General features: G+C 37.0%; 1 protein-coding gene across 1 annotated transcript in view; it reads left to right on the plus strand.

Annotated features, from left to right (window-relative positions):
- EPRS1 (glutamyl-prolyl-tRNA synthetase 1) overlaps nt 1-23,930 on the plus strand; it is a 68,462-nt gene extending 44,532 nt beyond the window's left edge. The window contains exons 19-32 of the mRNA XM_024750472.1: nt 2,598-2,831; nt 3,869-4,131; nt 6,048-6,099; nt 6,576-6,785; nt 7,171-7,243; nt 8,567-8,646; nt 8,894-8,995; nt 10,033-10,188; nt 10,659-10,856; nt 11,328-11,501; nt 15,969-16,129; nt 18,554-18,632; nt 23,405-23,469; nt 23,576-23,930. Coding sequence (XP_024606240.1) covers nt 2,598-2,831; nt 3,869-4,131; nt 6,048-6,099; nt 6,576-6,785; nt 7,171-7,243; nt 8,567-8,646; nt 8,894-8,995; nt 10,033-10,188; nt 10,659-10,856; nt 11,328-11,501; nt 15,969-16,129; nt 18,554-18,632; nt 23,405-23,469; nt 23,576-23,726 — 1,998 coding nt within the window. The 3' untranslated portion in view covers nt 23,727-23,930. The remainder of the gene's footprint in view (nt 1-2,597; nt 2,832-3,868; nt 4,132-6,047; nt 6,100-6,575; nt 6,786-7,170; nt 7,244-8,566; nt 8,647-8,893; nt 8,996-10,032; nt 10,189-10,658; nt 10,857-11,327; nt 11,502-15,968; nt 16,130-18,553; nt 18,633-23,404; nt 23,470-23,575) is intronic.
- The last annotated feature ends 768 nt before the right edge of the window (nt 23,931-24,698 follow it).

Here is a 24,698-nt window from a genome sequence, read left to right on the forward strand (position 1 = left end):
AGTCGTCATTAATGTGTGGAGGTGTAATTCCCTCAGCTGTGTTAGTGAGGAGCAAAGGTTGGTGACTGTGAATAGAGTTGGGAAAAAAATACAGTTTGAAAGAAGTATTTTTTAAAGCTTTTTCCACTGATCGTTGAGGTGCTGAGGCCATTTTGAAAGGTTCTGTTCTTACTATTTTGAATTTGTTAAGTTCTAGGTTTTTCTTTTTATTAAAGTTGCCACCTTTCCCCATGGGGAAGTGTTTCCATCTAGTGGCTGCCGCAAAGACAGTTTGTGTACTTTTCATGCATTCCAACCAGGTGTGTTCTTGTCCATTTTCTACATTTTCAGTCATGTTTAAAATCATTCTTTCAATGTCATTTTTACTTCCTCAAATTCCCATCTTAAACCTTTACTGAAGTCTTTTTGTAGGCTGTTTCCATTCTCATTCATCCGCATCAACAATTATTTATTGAAAACTTTTTTCTTGTCTGTGTTGGCACATGTTAGGTGAGTTTAAAACAGCCTTTGTCCATTAAAGACTTAAGATCTATTAACAAGTGCTTTTTAGCATTCTACTGTTGTGTAATCTTGTACTACTGAGTAGTACTATCCAATTTCTCTTTGTAAATGTCTTTTGATCCAGAAAACTAGAATATTAAAAGAAATTATTTTTTTCTCATTCTATGAGACGTATTCAAGTGAGAATCAAAGACCTCTTTTGAAAAAGCAGTGTTCATGGCATGTTACTTAGTAGGATTAAAATGAACGTTGAAATTTAGATCATTGTCTCATACCTTCTATAATGCAATGCATACTGTTGTGTTCAAGATGAAAGACTAGAATAAACCGTAGATTAAAATTCTCGCTCTACCACTTACTGTATAACTTTGGGTAAGGTACTTAATCTTTCTAAGCTTTTCTTCTTTCTTCTATAAAATGGATCAGGGTTGTTTTGAGAATTGAATAAGATGGTCCATGTAAAGCACTTAGCGTAGTATCTGGCACAGAGTAAATAGGCCATAAAATGATAGTAATTATGTTTTATATTGATAATCCTAATTCTTTCAAGAATCTTTAGGTACCTTCTAAATCATCAGATAAGACTGCATAGCAAGTAGTATGATTTCACTGTTTGGAAAAATAGTCTGAATAATTTAGTTAACTAATAATAATTTAGTTGGAGAGGATATAGACATATATAATTTTACTCCACTTTTAGAATATTTCATTCAGTAATGAAGTGGTTTGTCCATATTAATTTTCTCCTTTATAATATTTCAAATTGTAATCTTGCCACACAAGGGTTTTTCCTTTGTGAAATGTGTGCCATCTGACTTCAAACTCTAGTCAATACCTGCTTATAGTATAAAATGGAGCTTCTTTCAAATAGGCCTCTTTTTGTAGAAATGGTTACAGGAAAGTCGCTTAACTATTTTATGCCATTTTTTTTCTCTTAGCTGATGGAAGTTTCTTGATTCTTGTGTGTCTGATAAACTATGTTCTTTTTCTTAGGATTTTGTTGTGGAAACATTCAGTTCTAAAGACAGAATATAAACAAGAGACAGGTCAGGAGTACAAATCAGACAACCTACTCATTTCTCTTTGCAATTTCTCCTCTTAACCTTTACTTCCTCTGTGATGCCTAGTGTGGTAGACACTAACAGGCAGCAAAGCTGTATCGTAAAGCATTAGACAAGGAAATGTCAGTTGCTATTTTGTACATGCAAATTCTTTGAAGGTATACCGGTTCTTCCTGTGTTCCTTTGACCCCCATTTTAGTATTCTTTCTGCTTGTGTTGGGTTCCTCTTAGCTATTTGGAGCACTGTTAGAACATAGCCATAAAACTTGGATAAGGTAATTGGGAGGCACTTTTTCTCTGTTTCAATTGATGCCTTGACTTTCCAGTGGTATAGTATATAGTATATAGTGTAGTTTGTGGTTAGATGGTATCACCATTCAGGTAAGGTGTCCAGCGTGGGCCCTTTGCCTGTCCTTCTCTGCTGAAGTCACAAGTGTCTCAGTTGGGCTGAGTATTTCATTCTTTTTCATCATAATTCTGTTGAAGTATCAGAGGCTGATATATATAGGTGAATGTCTAATTAAAACCTCAACATACCTTCTCATTTCACTGTAAATCTTTAAGAGTGATGTAGCTATTCTTTAGTTGAGTCCATACCGTGGGTTTTTTTTCCAGTGCTGTATTTAGTGTCTGTTTAATAGGCTGAAGAAAATAAGGATTCATACAGGCAAATTCTGATTTTGTAAATTCTGGCTCCACTGTTTACCGTCGCAGGGCTTGGAAACGGGCAGTTTGCTGGGATGTTCTATAATTTGTCTGTTTACATATGTAAAGTGTAAAGTCACAGTATTATATGTGTATGTGCATTTATGTTTACTTTTATGATTTGTATATAGATTTATATTTATATTTTGAACTTTTCTTTAGCTTTCACCTGCTATTTTAGGCTGATGATTTAGCTCCTTTGTGCTTGGGTTTCTCCATGATGCTTATTTACAGGGATATTTTGGTGGTAGTTAATGATTTTTAATAATCATTGAAATTTTCAGAAATTTTAGAAAGCGTTAAATACTTTTTTTTTCTCTTTTATCTCAGGCTAAAATAAATGAAGCTGTAGAATGCTTACTGTCCCTGAAAGCTCAGTATAAAGAAAAAACTGGGAAGGAGTACATTCCTGGTCAGCCCCCATCATCACAAAGTTCAGATTCAAGTCCATCCAGAAGCTCTGAGTCTCGTGGTCCAGAAACACCAGAAGCCAAATCACTTTTTGACAAAGTAGCAACTCAAGGAGAAGTAGTTCGAAAACTTAAAGCTGAAAAAGCTTCTAAGGTTAGTGTGGTATTAGGTTTGTGTGTTTTTGTTTCTTACACTACAGGCCGTTTTCTTTGCCTGGAACCCTTTGTGTCCCGTCAGATCTGGCTAACTTCTACTCACGATGTCGGTTCTCAGCTCTTTGATCTTGCCTTTTAGAGAAGCGTTCGTTGATCCTAACCCCCATCCTCCATCCCAGCTAGAGTGGCCTGGTCATTCTCATATGACACTGCCTTTCTCTGACATAACACTTAAATCGTTTAACAGCTAGTTTAATTGTTAAGTTGTCTGTTTTCTCTCTCGTCTGTAAGATCCTTGAGAATAGGGACCTAGACCATATCAGTGCCTGGCATATTGCAGGCCCTTGCTGCGTACTCTTTGTTTGACTCATTCTCCTAAAGCTCTGTCAATCTCAAATGGCAAGTTTTATCTTGAGCTCCAGTATAGTGTGCGCTAGTTGTATTATCTTTATAGGAGGAGGATTTGTTGGTACCGATTCAGATGAGTGGAAAACAGTAAGTCGTTATAGGTTTTGAAGTTTAACCAGTAATATAGAAACTTGATTACTGTCATTTTTTATAACTGTGAAGTGTTCAACTTATATAATTTAATGACTCAACTTAAAGTAGAATACATATTATATCCTAGTGCTTTCTCATAGGACTTTCTGAAATGATGGAAATGTTCTCTAACAGTTCTGTCCAGTACAGTAGTTACTAGCCGCAAGGGCTGTTGAGCCCTTGCAATGCGGCTCCGTGACTGAGGAACTGAATTTTAAGTTTTATTTAATTTAAATTTAATCGGCCACAGGTGGCCAGTGGCTATTCTTAGAACAGTGCAGTTATAGTACAATTTTTTAGTCAGTCTTTTCCAGTTCTGTTTCTGTTTCTCATGCTCTTTTATTCATTTTCAGTAGTGTGTATTTAACATTCTCCACCCCTACCCCATACCCTCTGCCTTTGTGTTTTCAAATCTGCTTATAAAGCGTTGGACATTGGTGCTTAGACAGTGATTTGAATTAAATGCTCTCTTCTCTTTTTCCTCTTTTATTAAAGGATCAAGTAGATACAGCTGTACAAGAACTCCTTCAGCTGAAGGCACAGTACAAGTCTCTGACGGGAGTAGATTATAAGCCTGTCTCTGCCAATGGGGCTGAGGAAAAAGATAAGAAAAAGAAAGAAAAGGAAAATAAATCTGAAAAGCAGAATAAAACTCAGAAACAAAACGATGGCCAAAAGAAAGACTCTTCTAAAAACCAAGGAAGTGGGCTGTCATCAAGTGGACCAGGAGAAGGACAAGGGCCTAAGAAGCAGACCAGGTAATAAAACGTGGAAACTTCATTGGAAGTGAAGGAAAGTTTTGGATGAAGTGAACTTTTAATTATTTTTTTAAAAAAACAAATTTTGGGTAGTTTGACTATCACATTAAATTGGAGAATGCTAAAGGTATAATGTCAGCAGATAGTTTTTGTTCATTTTCTGTTTATTTAAATAGGTAACACATTCGTTTGCTTGGTTCAAGAATCTTAGAATATAAAAAGTTCAGTGCAGTCTCACTCCTATGCTTCTTTCCCATCTTCCCAGTTCCTCCTACCACCATAATGAATTGGTAACCACTGTTACTAGTTTCTTCCCTATCCACTGAGAGATTTTCATTGCTTACACAAGTAAAAACAAATATATATGTGTGTGTGTATATATATATATATATATATACATATTTTTTCCTCTTCTTTCTCCCTTGTAACACAATTGTTAGCTTAGCTGTACACGTTGTTTTGCACTTTAGCAGATTTTTCAAATGAAAATCTTTTGTGGGGACTAAACAAGAACTTTGTTCTCAGTAGGCTTTTAAAATTGGTTAAATATAAAACAAAGCTGGTTTAAAGACAGCACTGTGGAATAGATGGTGTTTCAATGTCTTCTAATCCATATGAACAATATGATTCCCCCATTATCCACATCCCAAAATTAGAGTGAACTTTATGTGAGGTTCGCTCTAAGCTGAACCTAAGTTAGGCTGTTGTTAGCAGCTACTATTTAGAGATACTTTGGTGTTAGATTTGTTTAGCTGAATTTCAAATTCTGCCTCTCATCACTCACAGTATACACACAGTGTCTCCTCAAACAAGAGAATACAACAGTTATTTTCTTGCCCATTGACTGGCTGATCAGCATTATAGAATAGTAGAAGTGAGAATAGAACTTCTCATTTTTTACCTTCTGACTTCTTGTGAAACGGCCAGATTTCATGTAGGCATTTTGTTGAGATGTATCAAAGTGAAACAACAGAGAATTCAAACATAAATCCATTAAGATTTTAAGCCAATAAAGCCTTGTTTGTAAACTCTAAAAAGATGTACCTTTTATAAAACATAACTAATGGGTAGATTTTTCTATGTGGATCATAAGACCACAGTTTCCTGAATAATGGTTGGTGTTTCATTAAGAAGATTATTGTCTAGAATAGTTTTTTTTTTTAAATTTCTTAGAGTTTATTGCAAAATCACCATCATTAATGACTTCAAACTTTTTTTTAACATCTTTATTGGAGTATAATTGCTTTACAATGGTGTGTTAGTTTCTGCTTTATAACAAAGTGAATCAGTTACACATATACATATGTTCCCATATCTCTAGAATAGTTTTTTATTGCAGATCTAATTTATTTTGGAAGCATCTGTCTCTGCAACTTTTATTTACTGTGGTTAAAGGAAAAACTTATAGAAAAAAACTTACATGTAAGGGTATATATATATATATACACACTTATGTATTGACACATGTATACATATAGCCATTGTCTTTACTACTTTTTACATATTACTTTCAATGAGACACTGATCTTACTAACTATATTTTTATCTGGATTGAAACTGGCAAAAGATTCTTTTTATTTTTTAGTGAGAACACTATGTGAATAGGCTCTATCTTTGGTACAAATACAGTTCCTTATAAAGAACTTTGTAAAAGGAATGTCTGCATTAAAATCATAGCTTTTGTTATGCTTATTAGTTTTCCTAGCTTTTGGTGGATAGCATCACACGATCTTTTAAGAGATAATTGAACTGTTTTCTAGGTTAAAAACATCATGGGAATGAATATAGAAGAGATATAAATATAGAAATAACTCAGACTGAAGGAAAACCAAGCTCTTTTGAGGTTTAGAGGTTTATTTCCATTCAACCACAGAGCAATTGCTGGATGAAGAGATTTGTATTTTTTATATCTGCAGGTTGGGTCTTGAGGCAAAAAAAGAAGAAAATCTTGCAGATTGGTATTCTCAAGTGAGTATGGGTTCTGTTGATTTTTATGTTTTAAATTTCTCAAAGGCTACTTTAGATTCTGAAATCCAGACACAAAGTAATAATGCATATTGCCTTTAAAATACATAGCATAGTCATGTAACATGTCAGTTTTCAAAGCAATGTCACAGAAAGTATTGAATTGAGAAGTAGCCCTATGAGATAGTCATTATTTGATTTTTTATTTTGTTTTGTTTTGTTTTTTTGGTGAGATAAAGTGATTAGTCCTAAGTCACAAAATAGTAAAACAGCAGAAGCAAGGTTAGAATTCAAGTCGTCTTAAGAATTTAGAGCCCTGGTGTTTCTCAGTCTAGAATGATCCATTTTACACGCACGTTAAGAGGATGCACCAACAGGGGAAGCCCCCAGACTTGAAGCTTGGCTGTCATACTCTTGGCACTTATACTATAATTTTGGCTCAATTTAGGCTTCATAGACTATATTTTTCTTTTAAAAAGGTCATCACAAAGTCAGAAATGATTGAATACTATGATGTAAGTGGCTGCTATATCCTTCGTCCCTGGGCATATTCCATTTGGGAATCCATCAAGGACTTTTTTGATGCTGAGATCAAGAAACTTGGTGTTGAAAACTGCTATTTCCCCATGTTTGTGTCTCAAGGTGCATTAGAGAAAGAGAAGACTCATGTTGCCGACTTTGCCCCTGAGGTAAGTTAGCCTGCTTTATTTATTTTTGCAGTTTTCTGTCATGAACTCAGAAGTATATTTTCAGTTCATACTTGAATAGTAATTTAAAAAGCAAGTTACTGCAGCCAACTTAGAGAAATGTAAAGCCATTTAAAAAAAATTAGATTTCTTTCATCAGGGCAAGTCATGATTCTTTTTGTTACATTCACTAATTAACTGGCTTTTACTTTTCAGTAAACATTATAAGGACAGTAAGTACCTACCTTTTCTCACAGTGAACAGAAGCAGTTACTTTAACTTGCCTTAATTGATATAGCAAAACTTGAAATAGAGTTTTGACTATAACTGTGCTCTTCCTCTAAAGTGCTGTTTTAAAAATGTATGAAAAATGATTTCATCTTACTAGGTTGCTTGGGTGACAAGATCTGGCAAAACAGAGTTGGCAGAACCAATTGCTGTTCGTCCTACCAGTGAAACAGGTGAGGATGGGCCTTGGAACACAGGAGAAAAGCTCATTGAACATTAGAGACAGCTTCTAGAGTTGAGTCTTACCTTTTATTTTGTGATATTTATAATCCTTATTGATGATGTCAAGTTTAATGAATGTTGATGAAGATAAATGCAGACTTAAGTGGCATAGAATTTTATTCTCTGTACAATATTCATTGTGGAGCTGTTTATCATTAGGATAAAGATTGTTTTTAAAGCACTTGTAAATCATTTTTAATTTCATGCTCTAATTTTTCAGAGCTTTCCAAGAAGTTATATTCTTAGAATAGTTTTTATTCTTGGAATTGATTATAAAATTGCAAACACTAATGTTTACTGCCTTATTTTCTTCAAATTAGTCATTTTAATATTACATTTGCATTTATATAGGGTTTTTATAGGTTACTAAGTGATTTCATTTACACCTTGTATTATTCTAACAGTAGTGTAGTTAGGAAAGTAGGGACAGCTATTGTTATTTCCATTTTGCAGGTTAAAAAAAAGATCTCTGAAGGGTTAAATGATTTTCCTTAAATTGCACAGAATAAATGGGAGTACCGCTTGGAAATTTTGAGTGTTCGGGCTTGTCACTGTCTCCAAAGGGATTATCTATCTTTAGAGTTAAGGATTGTTTGCTTTTTATTTGATACTTTTAGCGATACTCTTGTATAATAGTATATAATGATGTATTATTAAAATTATGACACCAGCTTTTTTTCACATACCAAATTGGCAAAGTTATATTTTGTTTTACTAATTATAGATAATCCTGAATGGGCTATGATAAGAAAGGCACCTTCACTTAAATTAGCAGTTGATGGCAAGAGGTTTCAGACCCTGGGTAGATGCATCAGATGGATTTAACCTAAATTCTGTTTCTAATGGGTAACTGTGCTGGATTCAGCAAGTGTTTTAACTTCTCTAAGCTCAGCTTCCACGTTGTCAATATTGAGATTATGATATCCATTTCATGGGTTGAATGTGAGGATTGAACAGGATAATGAAATGAAAGAACTTAACATAGAACACAGTATAACTATAAGATGTTCACTTAGTGTTTTTAGAAGTAAAACAGCCGAAAAGCTATAAAATTAAATGTAAATCTCATTGTGAAGAAAATAAAATACGGTCAGTTTTAGTTGGACTTATTCCCTTGACTAATTCGTTTGATGGAATACAATACCGTTCACTTACCTGCACAAGCACAGCATTTTAATTCCTATTAATTATGTTTCCTGTTTAACACTAACCGGCCTTCAAAGGGGAATAAAACCTTTAGTACTAACTGCCTGTATTTTCCTGTGTCTTTTCAGTAATGTATCCTGCATACGCGAAATGGGTGCAGTCCCACAGAGACCTGCCCATCAGGCTCAATCAGTGGTGCAATGTGGTGGTAGGTGCACACCCTTTCTTACATTCTTTCATTATTCTTCTTATTCATTTAAATACACACACACACACACACACAAACACACACATTTTTTTTTTCTTGTTTTTATATTCAAAGGATTGGGAGTATGGAAGCATTTTTGAAGTATTTTGGATTACAGTTATGATTTCTGGTTACTTACCGTATAAAGTTGTTACCAAAAATTGAAAAGCTCTCTCTAAAGATTAAATTGTGTTCTTGCCTCTTCCAGCGTTGGGAGTTCAAGCATCCTCAGCCTTTCCTACGTACTCGTGAATTCCTTTGGCAGGAGGGGCACAGTGCATTTGCTACATTTGAAGAGGCAGCAGAAGAGGTATAACAGTTGTCTTCCATATTAATTATGTTCTAATTCTTTGTCCAGGCTGTGCTTCCCCCGCCCCGCAGCTGTAAGTAACGTAGTGCTATCTATTTACGTAGTAATCATTCAGTAAATAACTAAGTTGAAATTTGGTCTGATCTCAAAATGACATTAAAAGATAATTTCCTGGTATAAATTATTTTGTTCCTTAAAATTTATGTATCTGTTAAAAGAAGAAACAAGTTAATTCAAATGTACGTGGACTTAAGAAACTGCTTACTGAAATTTTATTAGAAAATGTGCCGTCTTAAATTTTCAGATGAAAATAGTTTTGGACTTCAATGTGTAGAAGAAATTATAATCCCATGGGTGAAATTAATTATTCTTCAGGAGATTTTTACCCTGGTTACTGTGTATCTTTCATAAGCATTTATTTTCTCTTATATTCTAAAGTTATTTATATTTTAAAAACTTATTCCACTTATTTTGCATACTGCTTTGTTGAATATTTTAATAAATTCACACTGGCTGCTTTGACCTTTCCATAAAAAAAGATTTATATTTTTATTGTTTGAAGTGCTTTTCCCACCACAATTAGTTTTTTTTTCTTTTCTTTTTTAATACATTTATTTATTTTATTTTTGTCTGAGTTGGGTCTTTGTTGTTGCGTGGGCTTTCTCTAGTTGCAGCGAGCGGGGGCTACTCTTCATTGCAGTGTGCAGGCTTCTCATTGCAGTGGCTTCTCTTATTGCAGAGCATGGGCTCTAGGCATGTGGGCTTCAGTAGTTGCGACATGTGGGCTCAGTAGTTGTGGCTTGCGGGCTCTAGAGCGCAGGCTTAGTAGTTGTGGCGCATGGGCTTAGTTGCTCTCTCGCACGTGGGATCTTTCCGGATCAGGGCTCGAACCAGTGTCCCCTGCACTGGCAGGCGGAGTCTCAACCACTGCGCCACCAGGGAAGCCCCACAATCAGTTTTAAATAGTACAGTTTTTATAGATCTATCATCAATAAATATACCATAAATTTGAACACTTTTCATTTAAAACATTACAGGTTTTGCAGATACTTGACTTATATGCTAAGGTATATGAAGAACTCCTGGCAATTCCTGTTGTAAAGGGAAGAAAGACTGAAAAGGAGAAATTTGCGGGAGGAGACTACACAACTACAGTAGAAGCATTTATATCTGCCAGTGGAAGAGCTATCCAGGTATCAGACTGCTGCGTAGGATTCCTAGGTGACTGTAAGCATAGCCCGTGGGCAGATCTGACCAGTTTCTTCTGTCATCAGAGAAGTAGACTCTTAAAAATCAGTATATCACATGTTTTCTAAGGCCATATTATAATTTCAGGCCAATCTGTCCCATTCCCTGTAAATCTCCAAGGTCAGTTAAATCAAGGCTTATATCCTGAATTACCGAAGCATGGATTTTTTAAAAACCTTTGTAATTAAAGTAACTCCTATAAGAGGGGCTGCTCATAGCTGTATGCTACTATATATTTTTTGACTAATCTTAGTCTCTTTGTTGTATCAGTTATGCTTTAAAAACTTATTTAATATAAAAAATCAGGGCAGGTAAAGTAGGTCTAGTGCCATTTTAAGGTGTGTGATCTTACAGTAATTATTTTCAAAGGCATTAATAGGTTATCAAAATTAAAAGATGTGTATCTCTATTTTAGGGAGCAACATCACATCATTTAGGGAAGAACTTTTCTAAAATGTTTGAAATCATTTTTGAAGATCCAAAGACACCAGGAGAGAAGCAATTTGCCTATCAAAACTCCTGGGGCCTGACAACTCGAACTATTGGTGTTATGACCATGGTTCATGGGGACAACATGGGCTTAGTGTTACCACCCCGCGTAGCCTGTGTTCAGGTAAGGAAAATATTTCTGTTTATCATTTCTTTCATAAAATACAAGCCATATTTAGCGAAGAAAATTTTAAAGTGTGATTTTTTTTCTGAGTGTCATTCAGGTAGATTTAGCTGATACAGAAACAATGTAGAATACAGTCTAGACCTTGGTATTGTGTAACTATGTATATTATTTGTGTTACTGTTTTTTAATTTTTTTACCTACTTTATAAAAGTTTTAGAAATTATTTTTTGAATAATGGTTCATAATAGGTTAAATGAAAAACAGATGTATTTAACATGGACAAACAATATGCAGCTATTAAATAGTTGCTAGATATTCTGTGTAGATTAGAAACCATCCAAGTTGATTTGTGTGAAGGTTTATAGTCACTAGGAGGTTTTGACTCCTGGATACCATGTGGTGATTTGACTTCATTACTTCCATATACTGCTCCTTTGTATAAATTTGTGATACTGTGCTGGATTCTAGGTGGTGGTTATTCCTTGTGGCATTACAAATGCACTTTCTGAAGAAGACAGAGATGCTCTGATTGCAAAATGCAATGATTATCGAAGGCGGTTACTCAGTGTTAATATTCGAGTTAGAGCTGATTTGCGAGATAACTATTCACCAGGTTGGAAGTTCAATCACTGGGAGCTCAAGGTAAATTCTTCAGTTGCATATTTTACTCCCATGCCCCCAGTTTGGATTTTTGGTACATTAGAATTAAAGTGATCGTGAAGACCTTGTTTATGGTTAATAAACCTCATATGGTTGTTACTAAAATGTTTATATCAAGAATTCATAAAATAAATACGTTATTTAAATAGTAAGACTATCAGAATAGTGGTGCATGGGCATCAACTAGCTGTCATTGTTACAACTAATCAGAGATTAAGTTCATACTTGGTTTTTCACACCACATTGTTTCACAGCAGTGTGTTGATTTTTATTTTGTATATTCAAGGCTAGTCTAAATTCTGGCTTAATGTTTTTGATATAAATTTTATTTGTTGCACATTGTCATTAATAGATGATCTGTATTCTTTATTCCATTTTTCAAACTTCTGGGATTTAACTTCTTTTCTTATGATGAGACGGGGATCTTGTTAGAACTAGCAATTAGGAGTCAAGAATTTATAAACTCATATTACAGGCAGTGGATAAGAAGGTGTAGTGACATTGCAGCTTCAATCTTTCAAATATGGAAGCTCAGTAATACTGGGATTATTCAGTGTACATGTCGGGTTCCCAAAGTTGCTAATCTTTATCCCCATATTTGTTTTAAATGGCCCCTAAGATAAATCTCTGTGCTGAAGAATAGTAGTTATATTGATATTGCTTTCCTTTTTGTAATGTATTTTTTCCTTTAACAAAGGAAAAAAATATATTACTCTCCTACCTTTAATGAAGACTTTAAAGGTGAATATTTTCTCTGTAATTTCCCTTTAATTGCAGTCTTTTTTACTTACTTTGAAATAGTGGTTGTGTGATTGCAGTAATACCTTGTCTAAACCCATTTGTACTTGCCTGAGGTACCAAAAAGAAACCTGTTCCTTGCTACTAGCTGGACTGAAAGGGAAGAACAAAAGTCATCCACACTTACTTCTGTGTCTCTCCTCTTTCCCTTCCTCTTTCATCTCACTCCTCCTCCTCGGACTGACGTGACTTTGTCTCTGTCCCTCTTCTTTGCAGGACCCTGGTGAACCTGTACTGTGTGGGGGAGGCACCTTAGTGTGACCTGGCTCCGCTGCAGCTTCCTTGTCTACAGTAGTTAGGAAAGAAAGCAAAGCCCCTAAGTTCTAAACTTGATGCCGAAAATTAAAGAACACTGAGAAAGAGAGTTTGTTAGCTAGTGAAAAGCACTGCTACTGCATTTAAGGCCAGGAATTTCCAAGGAAAGAAAACAGTTTGGGAGATCTAGATTCATATTTATTCGATAGTGATTCACTTTGTAAAGTGTGTGCACGTGTGTGTGTGTGTGTGTGTGTGTGTGTGTGTGTGTGTGATGTATGTATTGTGAAGCTCACCCAGATTAATAAATGAGATGTATGGTTTGGTTGCCAGACTAGGACCCAGCGACTGACTCCCATAACTCTTCGTTAGAAAATAGGGGAAAATGGGAAATAGAAAGGGGAAAATAATATGAGTGAATTAACTACTTTTTTTTTTTTTTTACTGTATCGGATGATTAAGATAATTTTGTATTGCTGTTGAAAAACAAACAAAAAACAGGAGTCCCTTATAAGTAAATTCATAACTAGTTACTTAGAAAAACTACCAGTAAAATACATGCCTCTTGTATGACTTGGCCTCAGATGATCTTTCCACTTTTGTTTTCCGTTATCCCCTTTCATAGATCTTTTCCCTCTTCTCAGTCTATTTTTCTTCCTCTGTGTCTTTGCTTGTGCTGTTTCTTCCACTTGGGTTATAAAATTTGTTATCATGAAACAAACACAAATTTACAATAAAGGAAGTACAGTACAAAAATTTTTTTCCTGCCTGAACCATTTGAAAACAAGATGCTACCTTGATGCCCCGTCACTCTACAAACATGTTCTCCTTTATAATCACAATAAAGCCTATAAAATCAGGATGTTAACATTGAGACTTATTGCCATCTAATTCTGGGACCCATTCAGGTTTTGTGAGTTGTCCAACTAGTGTCCTTCATAGCAGAAGGATCTAGTTCAGAATTATGTGTTGCATATAGTTATCATGTCCCTTTAGTCTCTTTTAGTCTGGAATAGTTCCTCAGTTTTTCTTTAGTTATCATGGTCTTGACATTCCTCACTAGCTTTTTACTTAATTAAAATTTTTTATGGACCCATGGTTTCTGAGATTATTCAGTGGGTTATAATGTGTTACTATTATTATTTATTTTGATGCTCAAATATGTCTTCGACGGGACCAGTAGGATCCCTTAAAGCTAACTTTTGTGTTCTTTAGCACGTCCTTGCTTTTTGGCAGAAGATCTTGTAGGGTTTATCTTGTTCTCGATCTCTCCCCCAACTCTGCAATTAGCCATATATCTAAGAAGCCCTGGTTCTTTTTAGGAAAGAATGGTATTTAGTGTGGGTATACCCATCACTTTTGAGCTCTCACTGCTTCCAAGCCTTCTCAGTAGATGGAGCTATGGAATGCGTGTGCGTGTGTACACACACACACACACACACACACGTACGTACATCCTCACATGTATTTACATCTATTTTTCTGTATCCATCTATGTAATTTGATAACCGTGAGTTCACACTGATACCTTCAATTCCAGTCAAAACCCACATGACCCGATCTAGTTTTCTCCCATTCCGAATTTTAACTCTTCTCTGACAGTGAAAAACCTAGCTCCAGTTGTCCTAAGTATGTTTATTTGATGAGAGAGTGGATGAACACATCGACTCTCTCAATGCTGTTGTTCATCCACTCTCTCACTGCTGTTGCCACCCACTCCCCTGCATGAATGCCCTCCTCATCCGTCATGGGCTCTGACACCCCGTGCCAGGCTCTTCTCCTGTGAAGATGCCTTTTCACCCAGCTGCAGCTTTGAAACCTTGCTCTGAGTACAGGATGTAGTTCTATTGCATTTTATTATCATGTCTTTTTAGTTTCCTTTAATCAGAAGTAGTTCCTCAGCCTTTCTTTGTCATTCATGGCATTGACATTTTTGCAAATATAGGTCAGTTATTTTATAGAGTGTTCTTCGATTCTGATGAATTTACTCATTAATTTTTGCCTTCTCCAGTAACTTTTCTTCTCTCTTCCAACTGAGGATAGTTTCTCACTTCTGATTTTCTGTACTGATTTTTATTATTTGTATGCATGCCTTATTTACCGTGCAAAACATGAAGCTTCTTGAGGACAGGATCTCTTTCTTATTCATCTTTTAAATCTCATTGCACTTAACACTGTTTCTTACACATGCGTGCATTGCATGAATAAAGAAAACAATAAAATAATGTAATAGTATACAGTATTTTGTTCCTGATAGTTTATAAAATCAGTCTTCTCTAGGGGTGATTTTTTCTAGAGTAGCATTTAAATTTTTTCCTTTGACGTTGATTTGGGGGATCACCGATCAGCTAAACCGTATATAGAGTTTTCTAATTTAAATTCAGAAACCCCAAATTAGTTTTAGAGGGTGGCGCAGTGGTTGAGAGTCCGCCCATCGATGCAGGGGATACGGGTTCGTGCCCCGGTCCCCCACATGCCGCGGAGCGGCTGGGCCCGTGAGCCATGGCCGCTGAGCCTGCGCGTCCGCAGCCTGTGCTCCGCAACGGGAGAGGCCACAACAGTGAGAGGCCCGCGTACCGCAAAAAAAAAAAAAAATTGTTAAAAACCTACTGTTTGTCAGGTCAGGTTCCATCCAGGCCCTAAAAGTGAGGTCTCGCTAAGCCTTAATCCACCTACAGAACAGATTTCTTATGTGCATTAACAAGGATTGAACATTTCCAAGGCTTAAACTTGCGTATGGTCCTTAAGCTCCTCTGTAAAAACCATAGACTACTGGGGAATGGTTCTCAAAGTGCAGTCCCAGGACCAGCAGTCTCAGCATCACCTGAGGACTTGTTAGAAATATAATTTCTCAGGCCCCTTCGCTGGACCTACTGTGATCAGAAACTCGGGCGGTGGAGCCCAGTAGTCTGTGCTTGGACAAGCCGTTCAGTGATTCGGATACTCAGGTTAAAGCAGCCAGAGCTAAGGCTTCCCAACCAAAGCACACCACGTGCCATGAATGAGTCAAGGATGTACCAAGGTGGCTTGGGGTGGCTTCAGCCTCAAGAAGCCTTCTGTATTTACCCCCATGTGCCATACAAGTGTAATTTTCTATGTGTGCGTTATGGGAGAGAAGTTAGGAACACTGAGCTAGACAGCTGCAACCACCCTCATGGTTCCCCGTTAAACTCTTAGCTCAGAACCACTCGGGCAGTACCTTCTTTCCTTAGGTTTATGCCTTCTCATTGGAAGAGGTTTCTGTAATATCTCAGGAGTGTTACCTACTTTTTAAAGTGGTTTGTTTCTGTCTTTGTTTTTTGGATTTTTATGACTTGTAGTAGGTAAAGCCATGGAATAAGTCTATATATTCAATGGGAGACATGCATGTATTATGTTTAAATGCCTTTCTCCTAGGGAGTTCCGATTAGGCTTGAAGTCGGGCCACGTGATATGAAGAGCTGTCAGTTTGTTGCTGTCAGACGAGACACTGGAGAAAAGCTGACAGTTGCTGAGAATGAGGCTGAGACGAAACTTCACGCTATTTTGGAAGACATCCATGTTAACCTCTTCACCCGGTCAGTTCCTTAGAGTTGCTTGTGTCTCTCCTCTTCACATTGTGCTCAGCCTTTGAGATGTATACCCAGGAATCCTTGATTGCCCCTATGGAAAGTACTCTTTCCCTCTGAACTCTCATGGTTCTTAATTGGCCTTTCTCTTTGTGTTTTTTAACTTGTATTATGAATGTTTTTCTATATGCTTTCTGCTTCTTACTAAGTTTGCAGTGATGGACTGTCTGCCCCATGGAGTAATTTGGGTTAATTTTAGATCCAGGCTTTCATGATATATAAAATTTGAGGGTCAAAGGCATTGATTCTCACCTGTTGGATACACATTAGCAGCACCTGGGAAGCTTTTCAAACTACTTGTGCCTGGGACTCTCTCCAAGGGATGTTAATTTAACTGGTCTAGAGTGGGCCTGGCACCTGGAGTATTAAACGCTCCCTAGGTGATTATGATGTGTCACCAAGGCTAAGAACCTCCTGATTGGGATTGGGGGTGAAAGGTGAGGGGAGGCCTCGGGGCTGCCCTGACCTCTGGAGAGGGGACTTTTAGAATCACAGATCTCAAGGCAGAGGCACTACAAGATTGGTGGCATATGTGTGGCACCCTGTTTTCCTTCCTACCCACCTGAAGCAGAGAGGAAGGCCCATGGCCACTGGGGATAGAGGCTCAGTTCTAGGGGAGAGTAATGCCTGTATCTTACTCGTTTATCTTCTAATACCTTGTGCCTGATTCATATTCATGTTCAATAAATCTTGCATTTAAGGAGTGAACCAGTTTTAGCCTTGGCTTTGGTGCTTATTTATGTGATTTTAGGCAAGAGATTTTGCTTCTCTTGGCTTGCTTGTCCGAAAATGCGAATGATAATATATCTTTTGAAGGGTTACTTCACGGATTTATTTGGCCTACAAATCCATAATTCACGTGAAGTTCATCTGAACGCAGAACAGGTGATACTGTCAGAGAGGAAAGATTAGAAAGCTGCCTGTCCTTGTTGCTGCCATTCGAACAGTGCTCTCAGTGCAGAGGTTCTCTTCCAGAGATTCTCCTCAGGATCACCTGGGAGCTTTGGGAATAGAAACTTACCTGAGCCTCGTACCTGGAGATTCTGACTCATTAGTTTTAAGATACCTTCAGGTCGGGCCTCCCTGGTGGCGCAGTGGTTAAGAATCCACCTGCCAACGCAGGGGGCACAGGTTCGAGCCCTGGTCCAGGAAGATCCCACATGCCGTGGAGAAACTAAGCCCGTGCTCCACAACTACTGAGCCTGCGCTCTAGAGCCCGCGAGCCACAACTACTGAGCCCGCATGCCACAACTACTGAAGCCCGTGCACCTAGAGCCTGTGCTCCGCAACAAGAGAAGCCACTGCAATGAGAAGTCTGTGTACCGGAACAAAGAGTAGCCCCGGCTTGCCGCAACTAGGGAAAGCCCGCGTGTGACAATGAAGACACAATGCAGCCAAAAATAAATAAATAAATTTATTTTAAAAAAAAGATACCTTCAGGTTATCTGTAATGTTAAAATGCTCTCTCTGTGATACACATGTACACCCTTGGTTGGAAAACCACTGCTTTAGTGACTAAAAAGCAGGGTTTTTTGTTGACATTTTTATTCAGTAAATTTATTAATGTAAGTTGCTAAAAGGTGCATTTTTTTCTCTCCTTGAGGCTTCAGCCTGGGAAGTGGCGAGTTCCTTCCTCTGCATCTCACTGGCTATAACTTAGTCACTTGGGCCCACCTCACTGCAAAAAAGTTGGAAGAAAAGGAAACAGATTTGGTGGACAGGTAGCAAGTTGCTGCCAGGGTCCATACATACAAGTCAAGCCCTGAGGTTCAGAAAAGAAAAATATGCCTTCTCTTCCTTGGTCACCACCTCATGTAATGTGTGACTTGGAGTGTGGAAGAGAATAATATTTATTCCTATTTCTGAAACCTGAGGTTCTTACAAAAGACTTACATAGTATGTGAAAATAGCTCGAATAATGTATATTTATGTGTTTTTCCTTTCTTAAACATTTTCATGCCTTTGTATTTGATTCTAACAACAGTTTGATATCGTAGTTAGATTTGAATATTTTTCCAATTTTGTAGAAGGGAAAACTAAGACCAGAGAGGTTTAAATAATAACCCAGACTCTTGTAGGTAATAAGTGGTAATGCCAGGAATTAGAATGTTGATCAGTAGAGATTTAATGGCGATTACAAAAATGATTGTTACCTGTGCGTGCTTGGCAAATTCTCCATTCATTTAGTGTTCACGATTATGCAGTGATGAGCTAACTGAGATTTACTGAATGTCACTGCTAGAGACAGAGTTGAGGTTCATATTGAATTCTTCTCTCTTCCAGGTTGTTATTCTTTTATTAAATTATGCTATTAAAAAAAACTTTGTCATATTAGTAAGAAAAAATATTTATTCTTTTTTAATTGTTTGATAGGGCTTCTGAAGACCTTAAGACTCACATGGTTGTGGCTAATACAATGGAGGACTTTCAGAAGGAACTTGATTCTGGGAAGGTAAGAGACTTCTGCAAAGTTTTGAATATAAACATATTTCAGTAAATGGTGTTTTAAGACTCACTGAATTTATGCGTGATGTTAATCCCTTTTTCAAAGCCTGTCACACAAAAGGATTATATATTACTCCGCATTACATACTCTTGTTTTCCACCGTCTTTCCTGCAGCATTACAACATGTCATTTTCGGATAACACTGTAAACTGATGATGTAAAAGTTTTTTTCTCATGCTCATTATGCTGGCTGAACAAAATTCATTCTGTATGGCCCCTAATATTTTTATTATTGAAAAATTTTGTTTTCTCAGTTTGATAAAAGTCCCTAAAGTAAGCATTGTTCTAGTTTTAGAAATGTAATGTGCAGATTCCTAAAATAAGGAAGGCCCGTTTTATTCTCTGAGCCCATATACTTACCCAGATCTTAACTGACTGAGCTTTCTGAATAATAAGTGAAACATATGACTTATCTCTAAGTCTGTTTTTGAGAATGAGTGTGTACTTCTGGAGTCCTTAAAGCCACACAGGTTTCCCTAATGGCTCTTTAAGATTTTATCAGCTTTATGTGTTGTGTATATGCAGATGTTGCCAGCCGAAACTTAATTTTCATAAAGAAGAGGTGTTGATTTGCAAAGTTATTAATTCCTGGAATGAATCACTTATGAACTTTGGTGCACGTGTTTGATTATACAGCCAGTCCTGTGTCCCCAGGTTATAAATGAGAAAACCATGGACCAGAGTCTAAATAAATTACCCCAAGCCGTACAGAAGCAGACCTGGTATTAGAATTTAGATTTCTCTTCTGATTCAGCTTAACACATTATCGACTGGGGGAGTTTTGCAGAAACTAATGCCTGTGGCTGTAATATGTCTCTGGTCAAAAATGTGTTAATGTACTTTCCTCTGTATCTTTTTTTTTTTTTTTTTTTTTAAATTCATGCTGAGGGTGTAAGACAAAATTTTGCTTGGCTATGTTCATTCCCTCCTAATATGTCTCTTATTGCATGAGCTGAGAAAATGTTAATCTCTCTGGCTCTCAGTTTACTAATCTGTGAAATGAGTACAAAATCCCCTTCAGATCATAACTCTTCAGTATTTAGCCTTCTGTTATTCTTGGTTTGTAATCTTCCACCTTTCTGGTGTCTGTAATTTGCCATGTGACCTCAAACTGTATACTTCTAATCTCTATTTCTTCTAGCCCTCTGCCTGGAGAATGGATAGCCATCTGATTCCGTGTATATTTTTTCTTTCACTCTAATTTATTTTTTATAATTTTTTGTTCCATTAATTATTGACTTTTAAAATTTCCTTTACTATAGAAACACAGTAGTCACTTTTGCAGTACAGTCTTAAAGACATTGCATAAGAGTTAATAAATTGATAGAGTATCAGTTAATCCATTGCTGTCAAAGAAATGAATCTCAGCAAATATTAGTGGAATCGTATCTTTTATTCTAATATTAGATAAGCTACAGGAGAGATTTCAACATCTCTCCTGAACCAGAATATAGTATTTTAGTTGTGTGTCCAAAGATCGTGTAGAGACCAAGCAGATTTTGTTTCTTGTATTCAGTAGTCAGTTTCATCCCTCATCTCACCTCACGGTTGGTCAGCTTAGGTATGTTGACTGACCATCAAGCAAGCTTTGAGGCTGTTGTTTATAAAGGTGGATTTACTGGGAGGGGAGAAGGAGGAAGGGATCTTCAGAACTTGAATGTAGGTGAGAGTTTGATTTTCTACTCTTCCCTGTTGGTATAAACGAAAAAAAAAACATTTTTTTGTATGTCTGATTTATAGGACTTGATTTTAGCAAATTTTTCCAAGGGGATATGATCTTAATTGAATGAAAAATAAATGTCATTTATATGTAACATACTTATTACTGTTGATATTCATTATTAATCTATTGATCAATGATTTTTTACTATTTCTCGTCATTACCATTTTCTGTTGCAGAGTTCAAGATATTATATATTATAAAAGATTGTGTCTTTTTAAAACATAGATGTAGAAATAATAAAAGATAAAAAGGTAAAAACCTTTCCATGGCTGAATAAATAGCCTAAAAATGCATGTTCTCCTTTCATATTAATGAATTATGTGTGTAGTAAAAAGAAATTTCAGGTCATATCATCTAAACTTCACTTTGAAGCTAATAACAGTTTTCGTTGAATTTGTTCACATGCTGCACCATTTTAATTTTAAAAATTATTACTTTAGAAATACTTTCTCAAGGCTTAGTGAGCTTTTTTTTTGCTTGGAGAAAAGAAAATAAGACTACTTACTGTAAACTTTGTGGAAGTTATAAAATAGCTTTAAGTGTTGTGAGTTAACAAAAGTAAAATTTCTGAGAAGCCAAATTTATTATTCAAAAACATTCTTTGTAATTGTCTTAATATTTTTATCATTACATAATTAGAGACTGATTAAAGTTTTCCCCCATTCTGTCTTTTGGAATGAATTGTAATTCTTTTATGAATGTACAGTTTTTTCATGCTTTTTGTTTGCATAAGTGCTAATGATTTACCAAGTTTCAATACAGGTAAATAACTTTGTGTTATTTCAGATCTTATGTCTCTAGGTTTGTTTTTGCTTCAGTTTTCATTGAACAATTTCTATATTTAAATTTTGTATTATTTATATATCCAATAATTATTAATTTTATATTATTTGTATATTTAATTAAAGTATATATTTAAAGTAATTATATAATTGTTAATATATAATTTAAGTATATATTTTAAAACCTATACTAAAATTTTTCAAAATACTTGTTATTACCATCCTTTCCACCTGCCCTTCACCCGTTCGTCCCACCCACCATACCTAGAAATTGACCACCTCTTTATTGTCTTAATGCACATCATCAAAATAACAGTTTATCAGCTTTGGGAATTTGGCTAACATATTTTGCTTAATCAACACAAGAGATGTAGAAAACTAACGCTTCTTTGCCCTGCAATAACGTTCTCCTGTTGAACTACTCTTTTTTCTGTAATGTCCTCATCTCTATTTACTTTTACTTTACTTCTTAGAGAAGCCTTTTGAAAAATGTTTAACTAAATCCCAAGTGCAAGGAAGGGTTTCCAGAAGGGACTCGATTTGAGCATGGAAGGTGTGGCTGGGACTAGTTGATGGGAAGTTGGCAAAGAAGCTGGATGACCTTCTAGTTGCTTTTAAACTAGCATTTCTAACGTTTGGGAATTATCCATGTCTTTGATCTCTCTGCTACTAACAGGAATTTTTTATAGGACTAATGCATAATTATTATTGCAGACAAGCCTCATTCTGAAGTAGACATGTGATGAAAAATTTAAGATTCACAGCTGTGAGGAATCTTAATTCTTGTTTAGTCCAGTATCCACATTTTACAAAAGAAAGCTCAGGGCTAGAGATTTTCATATAGGCAGTGAATTTCAAAATTAGGATAAAATCCCAGGTCTCTTGATTCTGCCTATTCTTTTTTTTTTTTTTTTAACTTTTTTTTTTTTTTTTTTTTAACATTTATTTATTTATTTGATTGTGCTGGGTCTTCATTGTGGCAGCTGGGCTCGTTAGTTGCAGTTCTCCAGAGCCTCAGTTGCAACAAAGAGGTTCCTTAGTTGTGGCATGTGAACTCTTAGTTGAGGCATGCACGTGGGATCTAGTTCCCTGACCAGGGATCGAACCCGGCCGTGCCCCCTGCATTGGGAGCGCAGTCTTAACCGCTGCGCCACCAGGGAAGTCCCACTGCCTATTATTCTAAATGGTCTATGAAAGAAAATTTGAGAGGTTTTTGTTTCTGATACAAAATGATTTTTGACTTTTTTTTTTTTTTTTTTTGACTTGTTTTTTTTGCGGTACGCGGGCCTCTCATTGTTGTGGCCTCTCCCGTTGCGGAGCACAGGCTCCGGACACGCAGGCTCAGCGGCCGTGGCTCACGGGCCCAGCTGCTCTGCGGCATGTGGGATCTTCCTGGACCAGGGTACGAACCCGCGTCCCCTGCATTGGTAGGTGGACTCTCAACCACTGTACCACCAGGGAACCCCTTTTTTTGACTTTTAAAATACCCTTGGACTTGAAAAATGATTCACTTACCTGTAACATGTTAAAAACAGCATGGTTTTTTTAATAAGGATGTGTAAAGTGAGGTTTACTTGATGGTTAATTGTTATTTTGTTATTTTTTACGATACGTGGGCCTCTCACTGTTGTGGCCTCTCCCGTTGCGGAGCCCAGGCTCCGGATGCGCGGGCTCAGCGGCCATGGCTCACGGGCCCAGCCGCTCCACGGCATGTGGGATCCTCCCGGACTGGGGCACGAACCCGTGTCCCCTGCATCGGCAGGCGGACTCTCAACCACTGCACCACCAGGGAAGCCCCTGTTAATTGTTATTTTAACAACTTAAAAATCAGTTTACTATTTGTCCTTTCCCCTCTATCCTCGTAACCACGTGGCCAGGTAGAGCAGGCAGCAGTGCAAATTTGAAATGAAAAAGATTCAGAATTCACCCTTTGTTCCTTCTCTTCAGCACTATGTTGCAGCAGTTTATTTGGACATTTAAGTATATTGCAACGATTCTTTGTTGCATCCGGATATTATATGATGTGTGGGTTTGGGATAGTGAAAGACATTCTTTGTTATCTCGAGTACCTCTGAGCAGAGTTGCTAGCAGGTTTGCAAAAGTACCATGGCCTGAAAAAGACTGGGAGACCTATCCTTTTTGTTTATAGGTTTAATAGAGAACTCAAATGTTCCTTTTACAGAATGTAAATACTGAACGTTTTTCCTTATTAGATTGCTCAGATTCCATTCTGTGGGGAAATTGACTGTGAAGATTGGATCAAAAAGACCACTGCCAGGTAAGATAATTACATGTAACAGATAAAACCCATGAGGTATTGCAGTGAAAAAGAATAGAAATGTATGGCATAAAAGAACAGAATTCTTATTTGTTTTTAATTTCAGGGATCAAGATCTTGAACCTGGTGCCCCGTCGATGGGAGCTAAAAGCCTTTGCATCCCCTTCAGACCACTCTGTGAGCTGCAGCCTGGAGCCCAGTGCGTCTGCGGCAAGAACCCTGCCAAGTACTACACCTTGTTTGGTCGTAGTTACTAAGGGATAAGACAGAACCCCATCTCCAACTCTCTTCACTTTTTAAAAAATTGATACTATTATCTCCCCAGATATAGACAGTTTTATGATTTTTTTTTAAAATAAAGGATCTAAAAGGAGGTCACATGAGAAAAATATCTATTCTTATGCCTAAATAGTGGAAAAGAGACTTTTCTGTAAACAGCCCCAGTAATAAATATCATGAACCAATACTGTTCCATGTATTCATTTGTTTCCGACATGCCTGAATTCTATGCTACAGGGAAATTCCTATGAAGAGGTGAAGATAGCTGCTCTGATCTCAGTATCCCTCATGTTTCAGACCTTGAACCACCAGTTTCCTGTTTCTTCTCTGCTGGAGTACTTCTTTTCCGTAACTCGTACTGAATTTAAAGTTGCCCTAAATCTTTCGGATTAAAAAGCAAAACACAGCCACGAATGTAACAAAAGCGATTTCTATTGAGCTCCTCTCTCCCTCTTGTGTCTCGTAGTTACTCTGGGGTCTTCAGAAACCCAGTCATGCTTTCTGAGAGAGTGGTCAGCCCTCCTCACCTCTCTGCTTCCTGTTTTGCGTCCTTCCTCACGCTGCTTCTGCCTCCACCGCACCACTGTTCTCACGGAGCTTATGCTGCCACTGCTGCCCAAAGCTAACTTCTTAGTTCCTTGTCTTGCCATAGCTCTGTGCTGCAGTTCTGCTTCTATAACACGTTTCCCCTGTTTACTAAAATTACTGCCGAGACTTGCCCTCCTACCTGTCTGCCTCTTTTTCTCAGTCAGGTGTCTTCCACTGGCTTTCCTTGGCCTGCTTCTTAGAGCTCAGTGTCCATACTTGGTCCTCTTCTTCTGCTCCCTAATCAGCCTCATCTCACCCCATGGTTTCAAACTGCATTAATAGGATGATGACGCCAACATTTTTATCTCCCAGTCTGACCTCTAGATCTCTATTCCAACTGCATACTGGACTTCCTTGAGTGT

This window comes from Neophocaena asiaeorientalis, unplaced genomic scaffold (genome assembly GCF_003031525.2).
Source record: "Neophocaena asiaeorientalis asiaeorientalis breed wild unplaced genomic scaffold, Neophocaena_asiaeorientalis_V1.1 scaffold430, whole genome shotgun sequence".
Taxonomy (NCBI): Eukaryota; Metazoa; Chordata; class Mammalia; order Artiodactyla; family Phocoenidae; genus Neophocaena; species Neophocaena asiaeorientalis.